At 41.2% G+C, this 27,681-nt stretch overlaps 1 protein-coding gene across 1 annotated transcript in view; it reads right to left on the reverse strand.

Moving 5' to 3' along the window:
• Window positions 1–27,681, reverse strand: part of RASEF (RAS and EF-hand domain containing) — a 61,348-nt gene that overhangs the window by 21,889 nt on the left and 11,778 nt on the right. Inside the window, exons 2-11 of the mRNA XM_080669086.1 lie at window positions 17,431–17,577; window positions 14,075–14,165; window positions 13,453–13,548; window positions 12,053–12,130; window positions 9,326–9,441; window positions 7,384–7,452; window positions 5,679–5,763; window positions 4,661–4,749; window positions 503–737; window positions 79–210 (exon numbers count right to left, since the gene is read on the reverse strand). Coding sequence (XP_080525212.1) covers window positions 79–210; window positions 503–737; window positions 4,661–4,749; window positions 5,679–5,763; window positions 7,384–7,452; window positions 9,326–9,441; window positions 12,053–12,130; window positions 13,453–13,548; window positions 14,075–14,165; window positions 17,431–17,577 — 1,138 coding nt within the window. The remainder of the gene's footprint in view (window positions 1–78; window positions 211–502; window positions 738–4,660; window positions 4,750–5,678; window positions 5,764–7,383; window positions 7,453–9,325; window positions 9,442–12,052; window positions 12,131–13,452; window positions 13,549–14,074; window positions 14,166–17,430; window positions 17,578–27,681) is intronic.

Here is a 27,681-nt window from a genome sequence, read left to right on the forward strand (position 1 = left end):
GGGTGACAAAGGGAGTGCCAGTTCCTTCCTAACAAGTTACAAGGCCCAGAAAATTATTTGTGTTCAGGAACCACCTACCTGGGGTGAAAGTGCCAAGATGGGCTTTCTTGGATAACTAGCAACGCTGCCTTCACTAACAGGGGGCTTCCAGTCTAATACTGAAGCCACACCATCTGAACCATACGTCTCTTCATCCCTTATATCAGGAACCTGTTTTTAAAAAAGTTAGCTGTTAAAGCCTCTCATTACATATATACATCATAGGCTCAAGAGAAGAAAAAGATACAGCTGAATGTATAGTCCATGCTGCTATGGCATAGAGTGGCCCCACAAGTCAATCGATGAGGATTTCTCCTTAAATTATTGGAGAAAAAAAAACCATTCTACCTATGTTTCATAGTTATAACCTTTAAAATGGATTCCTATGACAGATCAAAGTCAAACAGGGTGCCAGATCTCTATGGAGGATGAGCCTAGGAGAGCAGTGATTCCCGGGGCTTACGTCTGTGTCTGAAGCATCGCCCGCAGAGCTCTCCCGCATGCCATGCGACCTCGGAAATGCTCTCTGGTGTTTGTATTCCACCTCCGAGTCGTACTCATTGGAATCTCTCAGGGTGGACAGGCCACTGTCAAAGCAGCTCTCGGGCAGGCTGTCAACTTCACAATTCACCCTCTGCATAGGATCACAGAGGGCCAGCGAGTCACAGTCCTCATCCACGTAGGAAGAGCGGGAGCACCTGGGGTAGAGGAGAAGACTGGCACCTGAGGGCTTCAATGCTCGAGATCACAAGGGCAAGAGTGGACTCAAGACTGACACTCGCATGTTTGCCAAGAATCACAGTGTATTCCCTGATTAAGCATCAGGGGAAATAAAATGTTCAAAACCATATCGGTTCATTCCATGCAACAGTCAATTAAAATAAAGACACTCAAGCATTTAATAATGAAAGTATTTTTCTAATCACCTTTACTAGTATTTCCTGATAAAAAAAGGTTCCCAGAATCTAAATGCAATCTGAAGTTGCATTAAGAAAAATAAATGTAGAACACGTGAACCTTTTCCCTCTCGTGTGGTCAGACCACTTTCTGAACAATGCATCAATTTCTGAATAACATCTCTACTTAAAAGGGATGCTGACAACCTGGGGAGGGGGGCAGGGAGGCATCAGTGATGACGTGAGACTCAAAACCCTCCAATATGAGAAATGGTTCAGTGCACTCAGCTTCAATCTTAATGGTTTCACTCTTCAAATAAGCGAAGGGCTGACACATGAAGAACACATTCCCTCAGGTTTCCCAAGACAAAATAAGGGCCAACTGGGAGTCATATTTCTAAGATGGTGAAAAATGACAATTAGAAATATGTAGTCCTGGAACAGTTTGGCAGGTGAGATGAGTTTTCTGCTGTGAAGTGTCAACACACAGTCTGGAAAAAACCCTACAGGAGAGGTTTCATGCAGAAAGGCTAGAACTTCTGACTTCTGTGGATCTTTGCTTTCATGAAACTCAAACATCTGCTTTTCTATTTATTTTCTTAACAATCTAGTTTTATATTAAAATAAAAACAATGGCTACAATTTCTTTAGTCCCTGCTACACATCGGACACAATCCTAGCTACTTGGCACGCATGATTTCATCAGAAAGGGGGAATGGGCGGAGTACATGGGTCTCCAGATATGAGAAATAACAAGAGATAGATATGCTCAGAAAAGACAGGGTGGTCTTAATAGAAGTATAAGCTATTTAAATATGAGAAATCAAAATATTTTGGTGCCTTTAGCAAATGTTTAACATGAACTAAAATGATGATTTAACCAATATGCTTTATCTGAATATGTTGCTCACTTATGAGGTATTTTTCCTGGAACAGGAATTTCATACCAAATCTCAATCTACCTAGCTAGCTAGGTGTGTATACATTCTTTTACTATTTCATCATTTATGATACTCTCCTTCTGAAACTGATTTTAGGTTAATCTGTAAGGAACTTAAGAAAACCATTCTCATTATAATATAGCACAACCTAATTCAGCTCCATGTCATTATTGGTCAGAACTTTATCTTTTTAACCTACTTGTATCTTTGATAAGGAATAAAGGAGAAGTAAAATCCTGAATTGAGACATCATCTCCATGAATGTCTAAACTTTAAATTAAAAATATAGGTACAGATCAGACTTTTTCAAACTCAACTTATATACATACTATTTTAAAAGTAAACTATTCTTACCTCCCCCCCACATAATATTTTCATTACAATTAAATATGTAAAAATCTAAAATAAGTCATATTGTCATTAGAATTCTTAGAAAAACACAAAGCTAAAACAAATATACAAGTTAAAATTCAATAAGGCCACAAAAGTAATAAAATTAAATTTATAATATGCTTTTAACTTTTTATACTAGCATCAAAAAGGAAAGAAAATACTAACTTCTTCTATCAAACTAGTGACTGCTCAAAAAGGAACATCAGTGGGACAATGGCATCCCTCTAGTTCAAGGTGGTGAACACACAGGTGACAGGGTCCTGTCACTCTGAGCCGCTGGGGTGTGACGACTTGTCCCTCAGAAGCTATTGTCCATGGGCTCTGAGTCCAGTATTTATGAGCTTTATTCATGGTATTTACTGTCTTCAAAAATAAATTATGATGGAATTTCTGGAATAATTTTCAGTTATGTATCTTTTCCCCTATGTGCTTAAAACAGGCCAGAAAAATGGCATCACACCGACACATTCTTAAAAGTAATCTCTATTTCCCAATAACAGAGCAGTCAGCTGCCTATAAATCAACAAACCATTACAATTTTTATTTCACAAATCAGTGGACAAAACATCTGATACATGGATAGAATTTTCTTAAAAGTGACCACTGACCTTCCTGAAAGGGGACTGGCCCATTTTGCTATCACCAGCATATTAAGTACATTATTCTTTAGACTAAAGGTCCCCAGGTGAAAAGGGAATGAGCATGAATCAGAAAGCTGCATCAGAGATGGAGAGATGGAAACCTGTAGTTTGCCCATTCACTTCTACTTTCAAACCCTGACATACTCCAAAAGTAACCACTTAAGTAACAATGCTGGATGGATGTATGTGTTCATGTGTGCGTACACACATATTATCTTTCTGTTTTTAGTGCTAGATCTAAAGTTACAGTAGGGCCAATATTTCACTTTATTTAATTAAAAACAGAGCTAATGCCAGTTTCATTTTTAATTTTTTGAGTAAACTCCATGTTGTTTTCCACAGCGGCTGCTCTAGTCTGCAATCCCACCAGCAGGATACTTCGGTTCCCTTTTCTCGACATCCTCACCAACACTTGTCATTTGTTGATTTTTTTTTTTTTTTATGGTAGCCATCCTGAGGTGACACCTCATTGTTGTTTTAATTTTATCTCTCTGATGATTAGAGACTTTGAGCATTTTTCATATGCCTCTTGGCCATCTGTATGTCCTCTTCGGAGAAGTATCTATTTAGGTCCTTTGCCAATTTTTTAATTGGATTTTGCCTTCCTTTTGTTAAGCTGTATGAGCTTTATATATTTTGGAAAGTAACCCCTTATCAGATGCATCATTGGCAAATATGTTTATGCCATCTGACCCAGTGATCCCACTTCTAGGAATATATCCTAAGAATCCTGAAACGACAATCAGAAAGAATATATGCACCCCTATGTTCATAGCAGCACTATTTATAACAGCTAAGATCTGGAAACAGCCCAAGTGCCCATCAGTAGATAAAAAGGATGTGGTACATGTACACAGTGGAATACTATGCAGCTATAAAGAAAGAAGGATCTCTTACCTTTTGAGAGAGCATATAGGTACCTGGAGAGTACTATGCTAAGTGAAAGAAGCCAGTCAGAGCAAGACAAGTATCATATGATCTCACCCATATATGGAATCTAGTGAATTAAATAAACTGACATATAAAATAGATCCAGAGACATGGAAGCATGGAACAGACTGACAAATCTCAGTGGGAAGGTGGGAGATGGGGAGGGCAGAAAGAGATTAACCAAAGAACTTAAATGCATATATGTATAATCCATGGACAGACAATAGTGTGGTGAAAGCACGGGCCGGGGGGCGGGGGCGGGTTGGAAGGGATCAATAGGGGAAAGAGGGAACATCTGTAATACTCTCAAAAATAAAGATAAATTTTTAAAAAATAGAGCTAAATTTTCACTTCTGGTAGCCTCTGTGACTCCTTTAATACACAGCTTGTAAACACTTACTAGCCATATTGCTTTTGTTTTGAAAGTGTCCTTTTCCTTGAATACAGCTTACATAATATTATGCTGAGCTATTAAACATTTACCAAGAATCTCAACATCACATACCACAACATATACCAGAGTTCAACTGGTTTCCCTGAAACTCCCTTTACCAAGTCCACTTCTAAGAAACAAGACACAATTAGGAATGAGGTCGAGGTGAGCTTATATAAAACCAAGTCATGACATCTTAAGGAAATCACTTTGCCCTATCTTCAACATTTTTATTTTAATCTTTCCATATTTCATGTTCCAAAATTTAAAGTAAGAGTAGAAATACAAATTAGTGCCCAAAATATATTATATTATTTTAATTTACCTCTAAGGAAATTTACTCTTTCAACTTTGATCCAGAATTCAAACAAAATGAAAATAATATACCTGTCATAGCCCGGAGGTTGAGGAGAATGACCATTAAATTTCGGACTGCTCCTAGAACTTGTATTTCCTGGTGATGTATTATTTACGCGCTGAAATGCATAATTATTGTTTCGTTACTCAGTGTAAGCATTTTATTTATATATATGGTTTTTAACCTGTAGCACACTAGTTAACTTCCAATGCAATTAAAAGTTTGGTGTCCTACATGAGCAAACGTGAGCACCGAAATCAAGTGTGTGTGTGTGGGGTGGGGGGGGAGGATGGGGGCGGAATGCAACAACTGCATATGGTATTTTGTCCTCATTGGGTCTAATCCCTACCACGTAAGCCATAAAGGGGCTCACAGTGCCCTAAATATGCCAGAACCGTGCAATTCCAACTTCTTTTGATTTGTTTCTTCTCGAACCATAATCTGGTTTAGAGAGTGACCCTTCCATACCCCAAGCTACGCCCATAGGACCCCAAACTTGAAGCTGACCCCCAAAAGAGGGAGAAGAGGCTTTCTCACACACAGAGTCTGGGGAAGGTCCTCAAAATTCCAAATTCCTAAAGCTTATTTCTGCAGGAGGGTTTAAAATCCAAGGCCTCCATCTGATGACCTCACTACCGTAACGAATACTCAGTGTGTGTAAACACACTCCTCAGCCAGAAGCCCCCTCTCGCTCCCCTCACCTGGGCAAAGTTTCATTTGTACCTCCATGGGCTGCCCACTATCTCTTATGCTACTGCTACCTGTGCACATCTTAACTACCTGCCACACGATGAACCTACCAGGGCCCAGGTCACACCTGCACATCTTTCTCTGGTTTCCTAGGCTACCTAACGAGAGTTGGTTAATGTCTATGCATTTGTTTCCTCAGAGCAGTAGCACAATTTTTTAATTTGGGAAAATGCCCCCTTTTATTATATGGAATAGTTTCTCATGACTGTAAGTTCTCCCCGAATAAAATACAAGATTTCCATCGAAATAGTCTACCACGAGACAGAGCACTATGCGTCAGAAAATTGTGCTGCATACCAAGGACCTGTTGAACTTGCTGTAAGTGTTTTCGAGGGCACTCCTTAGGCTGTCGTTGCTGTCGTGCAGCTTCCGGTTAGCTGTTCTGCAGAGTAAGTAAATAAAACAGAAATCAACGTGGAAAGTATCAGTAGGGGGAAATGTCACCACTTATTTTCCAGGCTGTGATGTTCAGAAGGTGGAATTACCATCTCTTGTAACTTCCTACCTCTTCCCTTTCACACCTCACAAACTGAGATCACAATTCATTACTAGCAGTACAACTTAATGCACGCATCACCTCTCTTTAAAGATCTTAAGGGATGTTAGGAAGGTATTCACTGTTCTGTGGAACTGCTCTTCCCTCGGGGAGCTCTGCTGTTTGAACAGATTTCATGCAGGTCTCTGCTCACTAAATGCCTGGCCCCGGCTGACAACAGGAGCCACCCTCCATCCCCCTGCGCACAGCCCGGCTATGGACGTGGTGTGTGATGATACACTTTTTCCTGGTTACTCATGCATCCCACTCCTGGCCTGATGCTGTACCACTGGGCACTGCCGTGTACCTGTTAAAGGCTCCAACATTGACTCTGGTTTCAAATCCCAACTCAGGTGGGTCCTTTTCACATGACTGACGGGAGTTATTTAACCTGCCGGAGCCTCAGCAACCTCTTCTATGAAATGAGGATAATCCAGAACCTCTGTCTTGGAGAGTGGCTAATCTTTCCCAACTGAAGGCTTATTCATCCTTCAGACCTCAGCTCAATGGATGCTTCTGTTGGGAACACTTCCTGGGCCTTCCTGATTAGGCCAAAGTCCTCTACAGTATACACATTCCTTTCCTTTGTCCTGCCTCTCTCATTCAGCATTTCATATTTCTATTATTATTGATCAGTTTCTGTCTTCTTCCCTAGACTAGCCCCATTAGGATAGAGATTCATTTTTCCTCCTACTTGCCACTCTATTCCCAGTCCCTGGCACCTGACCCATAAAAGGTGGTGAGTGAAAATATGCTGAATGAATGAATGAATGAATAGGACTATGGTAGTATATCAACTCTGTAATTGCCACAGGTGAGACTTGAAAACCATTCAAAGATGGTGAGAAGAATTTGTCAAAGCTGATCTTACTTCATTGGGGGTAAGTGAACCCAACAGAAAAGACTGCATGGGTAGAAAACAGAGACAGGGAGTGAGAGGGGGAGGTTTTGTGGGGAAGGGCCTCAGACGCTGGAATTACTGCAACTCAGTTGTGAAGTTAACAGAGCAGGTATAGTATTTCCAATAGTGTTTTTTTAAACCTAGGAAAAATATACCCCGTTATAAACAGGCACTATAAATTGTGAAAGAAGGATCGTGTATGCCTGCTGCTGTGACATGCACTACCATGAGATGGCTGACCACCTCTCAGGTGAGCTGCAGAGAAAGCCGCTAAGGTCTGGGCCATTATTCTTGCAGAGGTGCAATACAGACACGCCGGACACACCACCTGACTTGCAAGGACATAGAGAATTATACTCTAGTGCCTGGATTTTATTAGATTATTTAGGATTAGAAACGTCAGACAGCTAAGAGGTTGTGCTAAATGCAGCACAGCTAGAAGATGCACGACTGGGCATGAGAACCCAGCCCTTAGAATACAGCACCTGTGTTACATGTGGCACATGTGCTATTAACAAAAAATAAGTAAAATGTAAATTCAATGAGCATTTTATATGAGAACTTACTGGAGTATTTCAATTTGCCTCTCAAGACTGTTTCGATCTTCTGTGTACTCTCGGATTATTTCCAGATCCCTGTAAAATTATATTTTATGTTTGAATGAGAATTAGGTGATCAGTCCTGCCTTACCCAAACCTGCCCTTTCAAACTCTTTCTCACCTTTGCAAAGACATGTGTCCTTGACCACGGTTTCTATCTCATCTGTGCTCCCACTTGGTTCCTCTGAGCTGTTAGTAGCCTCCTCTCCTCTTAGGACTCCACACACACCACACCCTCAGCTTCCTTGTGCAAGGTGCTGTTCCACCTTATCGCGCACTCTGCACCCACCAGCCCTTCCTCCCTACCCCCACTAACCTGACTCTGTCCTCACTGGGAATGAACCACTGACCTTCTGCTAAGTCCCCTTTCCTCAGTTCATTGTCAGTTCTAAGCATTTTCTGCTCATTCCAAGCCTTATACAATCCCAACCGAAGCTATTTTCTTCTTTCTTGTGATTGCTTCTCTCCCTTCCCTGACCCTACTCCTGCTCTCCCTCCTCTCCTCTTCCTGAATCACAGGGAATCCACAGGACCAGGCTTCCTCCATTCACTACAAACTCTCACACACTGATTCCTCTGTTGCTCTATTATGAAGCCCTAGCCTCATCCTCAAGAAGTCCACTCTGAACACCAGCCATTCACAGCCAGCCCGTATTCCATCTCAGCCCCATTTCTAAGCAGACAAACCCCCTCACTAGTTTCCAAAGCTCTCAAGGTATCAAATACCTGACCATTCGCTCTCTTAATAAGACTAAAATTTTTCTAATTGTCTATAGAAATTTAAGTTTGTTCACCAGGAAATCTGGGCCCTTACATTTTAGTTTTAAACAAGGTTTTAAACATTTTAATTTTTTAAAAATTTTACCTTTCATTTCAAATGTCTTTTTCCTGCCCAGTGGTATAACCACTTTCCCCAAACCAGGCTTATCTGACCTTATATTCTTGACCCTGTGTTGGGTACTGCCTCACCTAGAACATCTCTTAACTTTCTCTTCCCATCTGTGAAATGGGGATAAGGAAAGTCCCTGTCTCGTGGGATATTATGTGGACTGAGTGTGTTAGTACTAAGTACTAGATAGTACTAGTAAAATACTAGGCACCTGGGTTACTTGCTGATGTTGCCTCTGCTCCCCTTTACCAACACAAATCTATTCCCCCTCCCAAGGTCACCTCAAATGTCTCTTCGTTTTTTACCTCCCTCAACTAAATTTCTAGGTCTCAAAGAGCAGAGACCACAACTTTTACATTTCATATGCATATATGTATATAGATGCATTTATATTCAAATGTGTGTATGCATATATATGTACTTTATATTTGTACATATATGCAAATATGTATATAGATGCATTTATATTCAAATGTGTGTATGCATATATATGTACTTTATATTTGTACATATATGCAACTTTATTTCTCTCTCTCTCTCTCTCTCTCTCTATATATATATATATATATATATATATATACACACACATATAAATACACGCCTCTGTGTGTGTTACTATATACCATACTGCAAAACTAAAGCACAGCAAAATAAAATTACTTGTCTAATATGTCTACTTTTCTTATATTGAAGGGCCAATATTCCCACTTTCAAAGCCCTTATTAACACTAACTCTTGACACATTAGGTACATTCTTCTGCTCCCAGTTAATTCAATCATTTATTAAGCCTGCACTGTCCTACCCAGTCAACATTTATACTAATTAATCTGTTTGTATAAAAAATTAAAAATCACTACAAAAGCTGATACTGATAGTAAAATCTTTAGAAAGCAAAGAATATATCAGTAAGGTTAATAAATAAGCCTTTATTATTACATAACTAAGCTTTATGCCCATGGATGGTTACCTAAATAAACATTCCACTCAAACTAAAAAAAATCAAATGTGAAGATTCATACCTTTCAGAATTCAGACTCTGATCAGCATAATCACTTTTCAAAGCATCTAATTCACTCTGAAGAAAGGCTATGTTTGTCTGTGCTTCCAACAGATCTTTCTTAACTTTCTGATTTTCCTAGAGAAAAGGAACATTGCAGATCATTAGACTCAGTTTCTTCCACCTGGGAGAAATGAAATAACGCGTAGTGTAACTTTCCCACACACCACTCTCACCCACCCACAAGTCTTCGAATCTTGGTAGTCAAAGAACTTGTTATCAATTCAATGAAACTTGAAATTATGATAAAGTATTAAAGTGTCAAAAATCTAAATACTCAAAGTTGTGTATATGTGTTTTTTAATACATGACATTTGGTGCCAAACTCCAACACTCAAGAGTTTGTCATTATGTACTTCGACATGTTATTAGCTGCTGGAAGCTAATTCCAGCAGGTCATAAATGCAAGAAGTCCTCAAAAGGTTGATGGGCTTCTATATTCAGCAGGGATGAATCATATTACCTGCTGCTGGAATAGCCAAAAGCATTTCCCCAAACCTGAAAATCTGCACATATTATTGCCTGCTACTGGGACAGCCGAAGGCAGTTCCCCCAACCTGACAATGCCTACTGTATACCAAACCTTACCTTTGATATATATATCTGCTTTGCTTTAGGGAAACTTGTGTTAATAAAAAGCTAGGGGTCCAGAGATCAAAGAACTTGGTTACTGAAGCTAGGTCTTCTCTGGCTCCCCAAAATGCCTTCCAAATTTATATTTCATGTCTAGTCTCTTTATTAATTTACTTGCAGCCCTTCTACAGATTGTGGAACCCTTCTGGATGCTGAGAAACACCCCAGCAATTGGCAAATTAACTGAGAACAAACGTTTAAACATCTGTCTTACTAATAACAGCTATGAAACTACTAATAAAAATCCTGTGAAATTAATATACCTATTACCATGTAGACTGGCTTCTTTTTACAATAAATCCTATCACCTAACATGTTTAACTTTTGCACTTAAAAAATAAATGAATGTGGTTATAAAGTTCTAAAATATTCTTTTGGAATTTTTGGAAATCCTAAAGGAATTAAAATTTCCTAAGGTTTTTTAAAAATAATTTTTTAAACTTTAAAAATTTATCTAAGAATTAAAAAAAAATTTAATGGAGGCTACCAGCTCAAGATGGTGAATTGAGTATATGAATTTGTCTTCCTTCCCTTTTGAGAACGCAACCAGCTCAAGATGGTGAATTGAGTATATGAATTTATCTTCCTTCCCTTTTGAGAACTCATTGACATGAAATACCAAAGAAAATAAACCAATAAAAGTTAAAAGAGTGGAAAAGAGGCCCATCTGCACTCACGTGACTTAAATATTTCTGAAAGATAGAAACTGGACAGAAATGTGCAATGGAAGGAAGAGAGAAAGTAGGGGGAAAGGAGGTGTGGAAGGTTCTTCAATAGAACAAAGAAGAGGCCATTGGCCAGGCAGAAGCCCAGGGAGTGAGAGAGGAGATGAAAACAGGGATTAAATGTTTATCTTAAGTCACCCTGCCCCTCAAGCCCAGGCCTGCTCTTACCTTAGGAAAGAACAGAATAGAGCCAGAGTTAATTCCAGAGGCAACAAGACAGGGCTTGTCTTTTTATAAAACAAAACAAAACAAAAAACTGTATAACTTCTATAAGGAAAGCTAAAGCATCTCTCTGAATATCCATGCCCACTTATTCTGGTAATCAGGGTCCCTCAGTCTCACAGCCAGCTTCCCACACAGAGCTCCTAGGAAGACCCATTTCAGGGCAGAGGCCTTGAGGTAAACAGACCTAATTACCTAGCTGCACAGAAATCCTATGCCCTAAAGTGATCAGAAATTCCAAGATGACATGTGGGTAGCAGGTTTAAAACACAATCAGTCCAATAAGAACTGAAATTTCATGGACTCCAAAATTAATACTTTTAAGGAGCAAAAACAAATTCTATGCATTGGGAAGAAGAAATAGGATGTTATTAAAGAAACCAAAAACTCAACCAGAATATCCAAGAAAAACAAGCAACTTTCTAAGAAATTCATGATCCAAATGCAAAGCCAATGAAGATGTGGCAAAACATGGAACTGGTCGTACATTAGGGACCTTCATTTGACCATGAGGTTGGGAGCCTTCTCTTTTGAGTGGCACAGGGCTAATGGCTAGAGAGAAAGGAATGCAATTTCAGCTCATGCCATCGCATTTCTTGGCTCTGCAGTGAGAATAAAAGAAATGATCATTACTGGCTTTCAACTTTTAGAGTTAACCTAAAAATGAAATAAAGAAAACATATTAATGATAATAAAAACAGATGTAAATGTTATCACTATTGGCAACAGAACGAAAAAAGATATGGTCAGTAGAATATGGAAAAGGGACAGAAAGAGGAAGCCTGGATACAGACCAGAGTTGATGCTGTAAGAATGCAGTGTTACAATTGAAAGTTTAAGGCATGCCATTATTGCTTGGAATATATATATATATATATATATATATATATATATATATATATATATTCACAACAGGTGGGGTATCACTGAGGAAATGCCTGCATAAATAATATATTTGGTTGAAGTTATTCAAAAGACTTTTTCTAACTGTGGTATTACTTTCTCTTTAAGCTTCTATTCCTGGAACACTGAAATACTAGCATGATTATGTTTAGGGAACAGTAGTCTAACAGGAAATGTATTTCTGTAAGTGAAAAGGTGATTCTTACCATTGATAAATCATAAATTTGTCTTTTTAATGCAGCCACATCTTCTTTTTGACTTACATGTTTTGATTGTTCTTCTAGCTGAAAGAGCAAATAAAGGTTGTACGTTTACAGACTTACTCTGAATTGATTCAGTTAACTTTGGGAATATTCCTGCATATAGAAATAGGAATTCTAGAAGTCAATTTTCCATAAGAATTTAAATAATTTAAACATTTGAGAAAAGAGTTTTATTGTTTAATGAATTTTATTTGAAACAATTAGAAAACCCTTCCTGGAAACCATTCAACTCTTAAACAACCCAATCCTTGCTTTTTCAGTTACATTGCATGTGTCTGGACCTCTATATTCACCTATAACTTTATCTGCATTTAACACTTTCTATCCTGCATTATAATTATTTGTAAGTGTTGTACCTGTCCTGCTAGAGTCTAAGATTTTTAAGAACAAAGTGAGTGTTGTTTTCAACTATGTTTTCTTCACAGTGATTTCAGGAAATTCTTATCAAATGATTGAAATCAGTAAAATTTACTATGATGTGAAAGTAGAGACATGTTCACACTAAAAATGATATCAGTACGTCCATGAGCTCTGCTTGCTGGTTGATTCATTAGTTGTTTCCAGATTAAAGTAGCTCAAGAGCATCTATAACATGGGCAACAAAAATGATTCCCTACAAATAGCTTACACCCATGGGAAACATGAGGATTTGTGGGTGTCCATTAATTGAATATTTATGCACTAATCAAAATGAATGCCTTATGCCATTAAGTTAAGTCTAAGTACTCTGACACTGGGCTTTTGTCATCTTTCAGCTGAAGGTTTCACACACTATGTCAGCCTTGGTCAAACTATGGCCCACGGGCCGGATCCGGCTGTTCTATCCGGTTCTCTTGCTCTCCCCTCCGCTCCTTTACTTTGAATTTATATTAGTTCACACAAACACTCCATCCATGCTTTTGTTCTGGCCCTCCGGTCCAGTTTAAGAACCCATTGTGGCCCTCGAATCAAAAAGTTTGCCCACCCCTGTGTGACTATGTCATGACTGCACACAGCTGACTGTGAGATGAGCCCTTGACTTTAAAATGCACGCCAACTTCAGAGAAGAAAAACTGAGCTGGCAAAATGAGTTTCTCAGCATCAATGGCATAGGTAACAGCGATTATAACAACTGTGTAAACTTCTCTACAGTTCTTTACAGCCTTTAATGTGCTCACACATAGATCTATGCAAGACAAGGATGCCTTTGGAAACATAAGAGTCTTGCCACAGAGTCCAATTTGATTCTGAGATCTGATTCCACCTGCTGCTTCAAAGTGATTCTAAATGTTTTTAGTCACTTATAACTCAGACACACTGATATCTTGGAGCTATTCCTAAAAGTCTTGCTTCCACATACCTACCTTTTTCAGTTTCTTTATTGTCACCTGTAGATCCCCTACTTCTGTTTCATACTGACGCCTGAGGTCACTGAGGGCTTCCTCGGCTTTGCGTTTTTCCTAAAAGGAAAAAAAAAAAAAAAGTTACGTTGATTTAAATAGGCTCTTCAAAATCACAGGCGATAAATATCTTTTGTCAAACTAAAAATGATCCTAAGTCTCCTACACAGGGAGGGGGGAAGTAACCACATGACTGTAGATACATGGCCATTTCCAGAATTGGGACAACAAAGGCTCAGGTCAGGCTATTTGCCCAGCACCATCTATAGCCTACACAGGACAGAGCCAGAAAGCATACTAAGGTCTATAAACACCAACTCTCAGGACCCTTTCACTCTATTTGCTGCCTCTGAGAGTTAACAGCTCAAATGAATAGGAAAAAGATGACATGTTTTCCAAAAAAAATAAAACCTAACACTAGCTACTGAAAGAAATGTGCCTAGCCCTGGCTGGTGTCCCTGAGTGGTTAGAGCATCAGTCCATGTACTGAAAGGTTGCAGTTCGATTCCTCTACATGCTACACCCAGAGGTGGCCCGGTGCCCTGTCCCTAAGGACTCACTGAGTGAATGAACCCCACACACTCACGTCTTTCCGAGTCTTGTGTTCTGCAGCCTGAATCCTCTGATCCATTTCCTCCTCCAACTCACTCAGCTGCATGGCTGCCTTGTCCTGGGCTCTGAAAGTCAAGGGATGATGCACACCTTTTCATTCTCCTCTTAAACTTGTAAGGGGAAACTTCCCCTAATCTATCCCAAGACTTTTATTTTATAAACGAGGAGAAACACAACATTCAAAATAATAATTGCTGTGCCTTCCACATAATAAAATGAGGTTAGCAAGGTGACCATTTGAATGTAAGAGGACATTAAAACTAGATATTAAATAAACGGAATAGGTTAGATAAAATGGCACTCAACTAAATTGTGGCAAAGAACTGATAAAGATACTAAACAACTGGGAAGCTGTCAATAAATTCTGAAAATCCTTCTTGCTGTCCTGATGAGCTAGAACCCTAGACCGAAAAAAAAAAAAAAAGCGCTCCAGGGCAAAGAGATGGTTTGAAATTTCATTATATGAAACACACACTGTTATATGTTAGTTGGAAGGGGGGAGAAGGAAGGAGCTCAGCACTTGTTACTAATCAATTCCTTAAAGTTATAAATGTAGATACAGTTACCCGTTAAAAAATTTCTTTTATTAATGTAATCAATTAATCATATTTTATGGAGGCAGAACATACTGATTTGCCAAAAAAGTAAGAAATGGGAGAAGTCTGTTGAGAAGATTTTCAGGAAAGTTTTACATAGCAGTTGCCCAGTATGGAGACATCTGCCACTGTACAATGGTTGAAGCTTCTAAGTAAGCCCTAACACAATTATTTTTTTATTCTCTCTCAGCTACATGTCCAAGTATCTACATTTCACACTCATATATACGCCTACTGAACTAGATTATAAGTGACATGAAAGCAGCCACCAGGAGATTTAGAGTTGGTTCACTTGGACCAGTGACATGCAGTTAATAAACAGTAGGGAACAGGGCCTGAGTAGATCTCCCATCCTCAAGTTTGCTGGCTTCTGCTACACCATCTCACCTGCTCTTAATTCCTTGTGATGCAATTTGTTGGTGCATCAGTTTAATTTCTACCTAAAGTTCCAAGCAAGCATTGAAGAGTGGGGGGAGGACCCCAAGGTAAAATCCTGAATGATTTACTACTGCTCCCTGCTCCTGTTTACTCCCTCCTCACCTTACAGCTTGCCCAAGGTTATGTTAACCTGGTACGGAAAGCCAGTTAGTTCTAGTTTGTTTATAAATACCTGCTATTTGAAGCCTAGGAATTATATTTCTCCATAGCAATGTGGGTGTTGGGGTTTGCTTGTTTTTCGATGAACCCTGAAACTGTAAAGAGCAATGCCACATATCCATTTCTCCCTTTGTTAGGACAGGTTTTTCCAACCATTCCTTCTAGACACCCCGTCCCAAACATCTGGGTATCTGGGCTGCTTCTGAATGTGTTCCTGCTGCTTTTCTCACTTCTGAGCAACTTTTACAGTTTTTTGATTGTTCAGGCTATAATGACAGTGTTTGCCTCAGCAATTCCTAATGAAATGTCTAGGGTATTGGGAATGTCTACTTTACCCCAGTCCAGGGCCCCTACCAGAATATTGGGTACCCATCCTTCAGGTGTAAATACAGACCAAGACTCTGCCCCAATTAAAAAATAGAGGTGAGGATGAAGGGACCTTAGCGAGGACTGTAAGAAAATGTCCATGGTGGTCATATAAATGCATCAGTGAGGCGTCTTAACAGCTAAGAGAGGGGCCTTTAGGAGGCCCAGAGCTCAGGGCAGAGCCTGACTTTGGATCTCACCCAGAGAGCACAGGATGGGGAAGGAAAGAAGCAACAACACAGCGCAGCATAATGTGACATACTCCACGGCTGAGAGCAGCGCTGGTAATGAGAACATAGAAGAATGCCATTCCTTCTTTCCCTAATGTGTTTACCTGGTACTGCCTTAGGGGCCATGTGTGCTTGAGCGCACGCACACGTGTGTGTGTGTGTGTGTGTGTGTGTGTGTGTGTGGTGTGGTGTGTGTGTGTCCCGCATATCTTTCTGTGGGTCTGTATATGTGTACCTGTGTGTATACATGAGAGTCTGTCTATTTTAACAGGCACTCACTGGATGCTCTGAAAACTCACTATGTGTGTCTGCTAGTCACCTCTCAAAGGAGGCCAACCTGGGGCTCTGACCAACACTCCACATGCTCCAGAGAATCTAGAGTTCTGAGAGCATCTACTGCAAGGCCCCAGCAGACCCGAGGGAGATGATCGGAGCCAGGAAGTGATCGTGTTCATGAGCAACCCCCTGAGAACAGTTCAACTCCTGCATGACTCTGAAAATAATCCTACTTAACATCTGTATTCTAAAACATGTTCTCTTCTACATTTTCATTCACTCTGGTTACTTCAAAGGGTCAAGTGGATAGTTCGATCATCATGTTGAAGGGAAGAGCAGAGACAGAGGAGCAGCCCTGGCCTGCCCCGTGGAGGTGGGGCATCCTATCCAAGGGGCTGATCCCAAGTTCCGGGCAGAGACGGAGGTGGGCAGCTCAGAGCTGCTGGAGGAACGCATTGCAGCGAGAAGCCTTTGTGGGGTGAACAAGGAGTAGTGACAAACGAAATGCCCTCTTTCCCAACATTTGCCAAAGCAGTGTGGCCCTTCCAGAAGGCAGAGAGGCCGATGTTTGGATTGCAACACGTAGAATGCTGCTTCGCACTGGGCTGCTGCTAAAAGCAGTAAGATATCCTGTGTAAGCAGCTATGCCTTCCACAAACCGGCTGCAGGACTAAGGGCTTAGCTGCGCTCAGCCTTTTGGTTGGGGCTGGGTGAGGGAGGCCAGACAGGGGAAAGCAGCATCGCTGAGCATCCACCCTGCACAGGCCCAGTGCGAGGGGCATCCCCCATGATAGCATCCATTAAGTCTCCACCCCCTGAGGAGGGGAATATTTACAGCCTCATTTTGCAAATGCAGAAGCTAAGATTCAGGAAGAGTAAGGAAACTGTCCAGGCACACACCAGCCAGTGACAGGGCCAGGCTTCAAACAAAGCCCTGCTCGCCTCTCCAGATGAAAGTTTCCCCTACGTTCCAAGTGGCAGGACGGAAGATAACACATCTCTCTGAAGTGTTCTGTATGGAATCATGACCCTGAAGAGTTTAAATGACAGGATCACAGTGACCTGCTGACGGATTGCTGACTCTAGGCGGTACTGCTTGACTCAGCTTCTCTCAAGCTGCTCAGTTCAGAAGGCCCCAGATTCCTGAGGATCAGGAAGTCCTCCCCTGCCCCAGTGTGACAATGCAGTTCAGTCCACGTGGCCCCTGGGTCAGGGAGCCAGTTCCAGGACCACATGTGCCACTTAGGAAGGAAGGACTTCAATACCTCTTCACCGCGATGGCCAGGCTTTCCATTTCTGTGCTTTGAAGTTTGATCTCACGGATGAAGTTCTTGATAACGTGTTCATACGGCTGAATCAGTCTCGGCTCCACAAGGTTGATGTTTTGATACAAGGTACTAACTTGCTCTTTCCTTCAAAAAAAGAGTGACATTAAACCAGGTGAAAAATAAAAAGGCAAATTTTCAGAACATTTTTACAAGAGAGACACATAAGTAAAGAAGCAAGGAAGAAAAAGGCAGCGATAACAGAATGACCTCGTAGGGAGGGGCATAGTCAGAGACATTGTTAATTATTCTCCCCAGTTTTTTTTTACAATGGAACAGCAACCTTATAGTTTTTCCAGCTTTTCTGAGGTATGACTAACACATAAAAATTATACAGTTAGGTTGCACAATGTGATTTTTAAGACGTACAATGTGATGATTTAGTATTAGAAGGTGGAGAACTGTGGAGTAGTGGAAATGCATATAAAGGCATTGATAGGGAAGAATTTTTTTTCAGTCAATGCTGGTTTTTCTTTAATAGAAAGGTAAATATGTTTATAGAGAAAAAGTTAGGTAACACTAAAACAATTACTTAATTCCATGTTCCACCAGTCCCTAGTAAGGATGTATTTCAGCTTTTATGATCATAAGAGTACATATACCTATTATTGTATGGTCAGTTAAAAATTACTTCATATAAATTCACACACACACACACACATATATATATATATGGTTTTAGAAGTGACAATCATCCTACTCATTGCTTAATAACTTATTAAAAGACAAATATTTCTCAGTCATTTCAAAAGAGAAATTGTTAAGGCAGGGCAGCTGGCTAGCGTGCCCTTGAGTCAAGTCTAGGAGCTGATGAGCTAAGTGGATCCAGTTTGGACCATGCATGAAGTGCCTGAAGCACTGAACTGCCATCACTGCAGCTGAGACTCCCCAGCATATCCAAAGGTTCTCTGGACTGACGGCATGTTGTCCCTCTGGGACAGCAGACTCCATCAGAGCCCATGGGACCTTCCTTCTCTGACCCTGGTGGAGAACCATGCTTGCTAATGGGTAACACGAGCTGTGACTATGTTGAGATAGTAGCAGCACTTTTTTTAAAAGAAGGAACATTTATGTCATTTGAAAAAAAAACAGTCATGAACTTAGATAGCAGGCACTTATTTGGGCCCGAGATGATAACTTACCATAATATCAACATTATAGAATTCTAACTATTCTCATCAGTCTAGACCTGTGTGGGACAGGTACAATCACAGGCATGCTAACCTCATTCACACACTGCATTCTTTAAAAATCATCTCCAGCCCTGACTGGTTTGGCTCAGTGGATAGAGCGTCGGCCTTCGGACTGGGGGATCCCAGGTTCGATTCTGGTCAAGGGCATGTACCTTGGTTGCAGGCACATTCCCACTGGGGGGTGTGCAGGAGGCAGCTGATGGATGTTTCTCTCTCATCGATGTTTCCAACTCTCTATCCTCTCCCTTCCTCTCTGTAAAAAATCAATAAAATATATTTTTTTAAAAAAAAAATCATCTCCAGTACTTGGATAATTCTCTCATTCAGCAATCTACCGCTCTAATTTTATAGTTACTCCCCTGACAATGTGAAAAGTCCTCTGCCTCTTGCCCTTGTCATACACAGACAGATTATTCTTCCCCAGGAGCTTATCTAGGTCTGGCCATTACAGGAATTAGGGCATCTGAGAGCACTTCACAGCCATCTCTGGTGCCTAACACCAAAGAAGACCACTCAGAAACCCTTAGCACAATATCCATACCAGTCCACTTGATCACAATATCTGGGCTTCTGCCTGGTTGCTCTGTTGAAGGCAGCTTGTTCCAATGCTGTGGGGGCACAAGAAAGACTACACTAATCCCAGGCCTCAATAACTAAAAGGCTGGGCATACAACCATCTCCCAATTGGGAAAGATGACACAGGTGCATATAATAAGATTTATGATTATAATAAAAATACTTCTATTTAGTGAGTGCTCACTATATGCCATCTATCACTCTAAGCAATTGGCATGTATCATATCGTTGAACACTCACAACAGTGCTAAAAAGTACTTTTATAAACCCATTTTGCAGATTGGACAGAACTAAGTAAGTGCCTATTATGGGCTGAAATGTATCTCCCCAGATTTCTATGTTGACGTCCCAACACCAGTGCTTCAGAATGTGACTGTGTTTGGAGAGGTCATTAGGAAGGTCCCTAATTCAATATGACCAGTGTCCTATAAGAGGTGGTAATTTGGACACAGACAAGCACAGAGGAAAGACCACATGAAGACACAGGATGACAGCTATCTACAAGCCAAGGAGAGAGGCCTCAGAAGAAACAACCCCACCCAACACCTTGATCTCAGACTTCAATTGTGAGAAAATGAATGCTTGTGGTTTAAGCCATCCAGTCTGCTATTTGTTACCAGAAACACCTAGACAACCATAACAGACAATGAAAGTGCCCAAGGTCACGTAGTGACTGGGTGACAGAATTGGGATCTAAACTCAGTCTGATGCTGGAGACACCACATTATCAACCTTTACATTATTTTGCTTCTCAATTGTGTTAAACATCTGAACCCTGGTAGAAGAAATGGGATTGGAAATCAATTCACAGAACTATGAAACATTACAAAACATGATGTATATATTACCCGGAAGCTTAGTTAAGCATGTTGAAGGCAGTCTGTTCTAATGCTATGGGGGCGCAATGTGTGTCCCTATAGCTATCAACTCTCCCAGGTTTGCACATAAATAAACTGTTCCATCTGTGAAGAGGCCAGTTATGATTCAAAATAACTGCTTAAGTGAAATATTACTAATAAACCTGCAGGAGCAAGTCTCTTTATTTGACGATATAAGACACAGAAAGCTGCCATCATCCCTTTCAGCACAGCCGAGTACAAATACTAGTTGCAATAATGAGCCATATTTATTAAAGAGCAGTTTCTTAAAAATTTCTACTCTTAGATTGTCCCTTGTAATCTCAATCTCAACAGGATCATTAACTTCTTTACTTTTTGTCATTTACTGACCACCAGCAGGAAACAAAGCACAAAAACTTACTCATTACCAGAAACCTGCCTGTCAGGAACTTCACTGAAAGTCCTTGTTTACTGGCCAACTTCCCAGCAATAAAATGTTCAGAAGTAGATGTCTCAGGAGATTTCCTGACTTCCTGCAAATTTCTAAAATAAGAAAGAAACTTAATGATTGCAAATGCCCTTGGGTCCTACCTGGCTCCTGGCATTATACAGAATTTCAGAAATAGTTTACAGTGAAGTGTACAAATAGATTAATAATAGAAAATACCTGCCACTAGTATAAAATGTGTCATACGGTTAACAGCTGTGCCAGAAATGACCTGGATACTCCTCTTTCCTGCTTCTTATTACAGGGCACATGGGGAGAATTGACTTCCCAGAACCCCCCCCAGGTAAATTGGAGCCATGTGACTAGTTCTGGCCAATGGAAAAGAAAGAGAAATGGTGTGTTGCCACTTCCTTGCTTGGCCCTTACAATCCTTTGTAAGATCCTTGGCTCAGATTCAATCTTATTCATTCATTCACATCCTCTCTCTCTCTCTCTCTCTCTCTCTCTCTCTCTCTCTCTCTCTCCCTCTATCTCTCTCTCTCCCTCTCTACTGTCTCCCCTCTGTCCCACCCTCCCTCTCCCCCTCTCCCCCCCTTTTCCTTCTCTCTCTCCCTCTCTCCCCTCTCCTTCTCTGCCTCCCTCTTTCTCTCTCCATCATCCTCACAGCTGAAGTGAAGGATTCCAATACAGCAAAGCCAAGGGATGGCATGTGCTTGGATCCCTGAATCCCCACACTGAGGGGAACTACCTGACCACTCCAGTCCGCCTGACACATAAGCAAAACATAAGCCTGTACTTTATAAAGCCACTAAGACTTGAAAGTTCTGTTATGGTCACCTTGAACTTAGAAAGTTGGCACTACAGTTTCCTAATGTGTGTGTGTGTGTGTGTGTGTGTGTGTGTGTGTGTGTGTGTGTTTACCATGCTCTTCCAGATTAGGTTACTTCCTTGATAGTTTCATATGAACTAAGTCATAAAATTCCTCTGACCAGGGTAAGTCTTTCCTACCACCACCCACTCTCTTTCAAGGGAACAAAAGACCATTCTGAAGCTTTCATATACTGACTCAGACATTCATTTAGCACCTGACATGCATTCCTGGCAGTGATTTCAGCTTTTTCATGTACTATTTACTTAATCCTCATGACAACCCTATGAAGAAATTGTCACTAGTTTCCTATTTACCATGGAGGAAACTGAGGCAGAGTGAGGTAAGTATCATTAAGTAGCAGAGCCAGGAATTCCAACTCAGTCCATGGGCTCCAGAGTCTGGCTCTCCAGGGAGGAACTAGCTCTTCAGGCTGAACTGGTTTCAGGGGTCCCAAGTGAGTGGCTCCATTTAAGAAAATTTGTTGTACCAAGATCTTTTTTAATTATTTTGGAGGAGGATATGTATAATTACTACAAACTCTGTCCACATTGCAAATGGACTCCTTTAGAAAAAATAAAGGCACAACTAAGATTAAAATGAGGTAATCTTACAAAACTTGTCTTACCTAAAGCTATTTGGGAAAAGCACTATTGCAAACAATGAGGCACAACCCCCACCCCTCATCTGCCTGTGTGCTTTCATTTCTGCATCTGTGAAAGGAGAGAACCATCTGGATTATGCCAACAGATTGCAACATAAGGCACTTGGTGATTTTCACACCTGATTGGGGGGGGCGGGAAACAAAACAAAAACAAATAAAAATACTTATTCAGAGCAAAAGATAATACCTGGCCCCTCAATGTAAGATTTAAATGCTGTACAAGCCACTAAACACTTGCAGATTCTTCAGCTCAACAGCCGTGGTGCCATTACTTGGTGCCAAGACAATCTTTTGTTCCACTCCTGAGAGTATAGTCCAGGCCTCCCCGGGTCCAGCTCCTGACGTCACAGGTTAAACAAGCAGAGACTGTACAATGCAGCAAACAGAGCCTGCTTTCTGCAGGGCCTGTACCGCGTGGCACACGTGAGTTCTGAGAAGGGTGCCCACCAGTGACAAGACTCAAAGCACTTTTAATTTCATTTCAGGGCCTCGTCTAAAGCAATTGCACTGGATTCACAAATACCAAGTAGACCTGTTCACAGGTGTACTTGGCAAATACCAGGTCAAGATCAAGGTTCAAGTCATATGTGTTAGTCAGCCAAGACTAAAAAAGCAGTCTCTACTTCTGTGCAGAGAGAGACACTAACGCTAAAAATAATCTAGTTTATGTCTAATGAAAAGGGATCAAATGAAAGGCATTCAGAGGAAAATGCACCCTGAATTACCAACCCATTTTAGATGTTTAAAATCTGAGCCTATTCATCTTCTTTCTTGGTAAACTACAATATGATTTGTGAGAAAGACTGTAGTAAAGGCTAATTACTGATGAAAAATTCACAACTTAAAATTTTTAAATCATCCCTGGGAAATAAGCATTTTAAATTGCAAATAGTACTATTGAAGCTGAAAGGGATATCACATGAACTTATAAGAAAAACAGGTACATTTACACTACACTGTGTAAACATTTTAAAAGTCACACATAAGATTAACATTTTACTTAGAAAAATCATACATATGTGTATGTATGCATGTGTGTGTAAGTGTATGTTCATGTATTCGTCCTGTAGTGATGCTGGTACTTAGAATGTCAGGACATGTCTGGGAAGTAGTCAAGTGCAGACAGCAGCACTCCATGCTAAGGAGCACAACGACCCAGTAATGGTGCTAGGAAAATTGCCCTTAGATGCAAAGTCTTGCTGCTTTAAGCATTAAGATAGGGGGCTAGTTATTTATTCAAACTGTAAGTTATATAGCTCTAAAGCCCAAAACAGTTTTCTGTGAATGAAAGCTAACAGTGTTACGTGCCAAAGCCTGCATCATCTACACTAGAGGCTGCCACAAGAAAATTGAAATTAAACATCCATGCCATCCGAGGGCACCATGTTAGATCCTGGATACTCAATGCTAAGAAACTGGCTTAGTTCCTTCCCTCCTAAGATGATGTGCAAGATGCTCTGACAGCATAGGGCAGGTGAACATGGATGAGTAGATGTCAGCTGGGCAGAACGCAGGGGGGAAGAGGAAGCAGCCTGTCACAGGCACCAATAACCATAGGCTGAAGGGTGTGGGGGCAGGGAAGGAGCCAGCAATTCCTGTAACTGGAAGAAGCTGGTGAGGCTGGACCGCTCAGCATAGGGAAGAAGCAGCAGGTGTGGATATGGGAGGAGAAGTCAGCAGGAGCCAGAGGACTGCACAGTAGGGACACAGGAGGGGCGCTTATTTTGAGAGGGCAGAAAGCCACCAGAAGGTTTAAAGAAAGATGCCGTGATCAAGTGGGCATCATAACTATTTCCATCTTCACAAAATGTTGGCTGTAGCAAAGATTTAAGCAAAGGATTTTGGGGGAAAAATTTCAGACAAAGGTAAATCTAACTTCACTGTCATTTAATCCAGAAATGTGGGACTTTAGGAGTTTTCACTAGCTTCTACTTTCCTTTATTACAGAACTAGAGGCCCAGTGCATGAATTCCTGCACGGGTGGGGTCCCTCAGGGTGGCCTGTGGGGATCGGGCCCCACCCAGCTCACACTCCCAGCCTCACAGCTCCGCAGCCCCTCCTGGCCCCCTGCCTTGACCTGGCGTTGCCCCCTCACCTGCTCCATCATCTCATTTATGGTGCAATCGATTGGGGCCTGGCCCCTCAGCACTGGTTGCCATCTGCGGAGCGATTGGCGGGGCGATCAGGCCCCTGCTCGCACTTGCCTTGGCCTGGCACCGCTCACTCACCTGCTCCACCATCCTGCTGCAGTCCCACTCTCATCAGGGCCCATCAGGGCCAGCAGTGCCTTCACTGCCACCCGCTGCCAGCGCTGCGCCACACCCCTGATGGTCAGCGCACATCATAGCGAGCGGTTGAACTCCCAGTCGAACTCCCAGTAGAGGGGACAATTTGCATATTAGGGTTTTATTATATAGGATGTATAAAATTGCAGACAATTAAAATCTGATAGTACAGACAACAGCTGAATCTAACTATATGTACTGCTAGACAAGGGTGACATCAGTTCCCTTTCTGAAATTCAAGTCCTTCGCTCCAGACAGGATGGGCTTGTACCCACTAACCACCTGGAGCCGGCTGCATATCACTGGAAACGAGTCTAGTTTGTGTTCTCACAATAGGTCCAGCTCTTAATTCAGTTACAGAATAGGTATTGGCTCTCCCTTCTACAGAAAACACACAATGGTTTTTGAACTTGGTCCCACCATCCTGCAGACTGGGAAAGACAAGCCAGCCCAGTGACCCGGGCTTTTCCCATCTAGTTTTGCTGCTGCTCCATCAAAGGCTGATCAAGTCCAGGTATTCAGGCATCAGCGCCTCACCCAGAGCCCTCTGCCCAGAGACATCTCCTGCAGGTGAAACTCCTTCCAGATCCACATCACCCTGAAAAATATTTTACTAAGTACTTGCTTGAGGAATATTCCCCAAAGAGCTTTGCAATGAAAACTCCCTGGAACATAGATATGTTACCTAGATTTATTCAAAGCCTAGATGGATTTCAAATAGAAAAATGCTTTCTATTTAAGATCACTGACATTTAGGCACTTTCTGGGAGTTTGCCAGTGGAGGGGGGGAAGACAGAAACAGCAAGGGGCATTGTGCTGAGGGTTGAGGGAAGGTGCACTCAAAACAGCTGAGGGCTTCGTAAGTCATGAATGACAAGTACACAGGGTAAGTGTAACCGCTTGGCTAAGTTCAAGTGCTTCCCCACCACATCCTGGCTCTGTGACCCAGAGAAAACCCTTAACCTCCTGGGCTTCAGTTTCCTCAGTCACCATGTGAGTGTAGTAATGGGATCTGCCACACAATGTTGTAAGGATTTTGAATGTTGAAGTACATACAACCGTACAAGGAACTGTAAGGGTAATCGATAAACATCACCCATTATTACCCAAATGTGTTAGAGAAAAGCAGATGGTTCTCTCCTGTCAGGTTCTGTGCTGTGTCTTGGGAAAAATCTAGAAGGAAGTCAGTGGTGTGATGTGGTGTGGAAGCCCATGGACAGACATGTTGTCTCATGTGTGATGTGGGCCAGTGCATGGGGAACCTGAAAAATGAGAACTGGTTCGTGCCTGAGGTCATTCTGCAAGGTTAAAGTCTAAGGGTCAGTGAATCTCTTCTGTAAAGCACCAGATAGAAAACAGTAATACTATCTGTTGCAACTACTCAGCTTTGCCATTGCAGCATGAAAACAGCCATCCATGACACATAAATGAATGAGCTTGGCTGTGCATCAATAAGACTATATTTATACAAACAGGCAGAGGGCCAAATGGGCCTTACTGTGATCCCTGACTATTGACACAGACCCTGAGCATAGGAATGGGGGTGAGGTAATGCAGACCTAACCATTCTATATCCTGGAAACAGGCCTCACTCATGTCCTGTCCCTAGGTCCATATCAAGTTTTTCATGTATGGATATCACATTATCAGTGCTATACATGTGTACATGTACATGTGAGAATATGCATCTCTCTACTTAAAAGTACTTACCTTATCATGTACACTCACTCCCCCAGCATTTCTATCAACTTACTTTGAGTCAAGCTCAATGCAGGCATAATCTAGTAAGGTTAGTGCGAGAAGGTGTATTACAGTTGTTTTTTCACTGAAATGTCTTTCTATTTTGGCAAGAAAGATAAGGCTTGGGGAGGAAAATCTAGAGTGCCGTATCGGTTTCTATGCAAAATTTCCTTTTAGATATCTGTCATGTCACCTTCTCAGGTTTGCTGGGAGCAATCACAACTTATGCTTAATGTCCTGTATCCTGTCTGCTTTAACGTTCATCCAGAATTTTCTGTTTTAATCAAAAAGTGACATTAACAGTAACTTACAACTGTGTACTAATGCTGCTTTAAAGGTATTAAGAGTCACATTAAAATAAACCAGGGCAAGCTGGTGGGTCTGCACTTTTTATCGCCGGCTTTCACCTGGTAGGGTGTAAAACACGTGCAGTGAAAAGACTTCTCACTAATGTGCACCTGAATTGGAAGACAATCAGTGATAAACCCATCTCCCCTTTCCTGACCCTTTCCAGGCACAAGGTAACTAAGCCTTGCCTTTCAGGAGCGGGAAACAGAATAGTCATTGATAAAACAAGTTAAGCTGGGAGGAGAGAAGCAGGAGATGGGTAACTCCTTTGGGTCTCAGATAGTGGTGGAGAAAGACCGGAGGCTGGAGAGCCAGCAGTGCAGCTACCTGCAAGATTTGCAATGCTGCTAGGCAGCTGCGTGGCCCAATCAATGGGAAATTGGGAAATTCTAGGCACAATGTACATGAAATAGGTACGGAAAAAAGACGTGCAATCCTGCCACAGAGCAACAGAGAGAAACTGGAGTGCTCTTCTACTGTGATTTAACCATTTTTAGTACAGTTTAAAGTATATATCTCATAAAAAAATAAAGTATATAACTCGTTATTTTATTGGATGGTAGTGCTTTTACATTTTGTAATAAAATAAACCCTTTTAGACCTCAAAAATCAAAGGTGCATGCTTAATAAAATGTTAGGTACCAAATTTCCTTTGCTCAAGAAGGATGGTGATCAATGCGTGACACGCTTGAAATGTTTAACTATCACAGCCAAGGAGAACCTAAGGAAACATGACAACTAAATGTAATGTGGGGTCCTGGATGGGATGCTAGAACAAAAAACAAAAAAGGAAAGAAATTAAGGATTAAGCAGGAAACAAAAACACAAAAAGCTCATATACACAGACCAAAGTATGGTGATTACCAGAGGGAAAGGAGGGTAGAAGAGGGTAAAGGGGAATAAATGGTGATGGAAGGAGGCTGGACTTGGGGTGGTAAACACACAATACAATATAGGGACTTAATCACGAGGAACAACAACAGCCTGTAATTATTGGAATCGAGAGTCTAGGTCAGTGGTCGGCAAACTCATTAGTCAAGAGAGCAGCAAACCGCAGCTCGCGAGCTGCAGTTTGCTGACCACTGCAATATACAGATGATGTATTGTAGAATATCTGAGACCTAAATAATTTCATTAACCAATGTCACCCCCAATAAATTCAATAAAAAATAAAATGTAAATTTAAAAATAAAATAGGACATAAGGGGAAAACTGAGGAAATCTGAATAA

This window comes from Plecotus auritus (assembly GCF_963455305.1).
Source record: "Plecotus auritus genome assembly, chromosome: 5".
In the NCBI taxonomy this organism is placed as follows: domain Eukaryota; kingdom Metazoa; phylum Chordata; class Mammalia; order Chiroptera; family Vespertilionidae; genus Plecotus; species Plecotus auritus.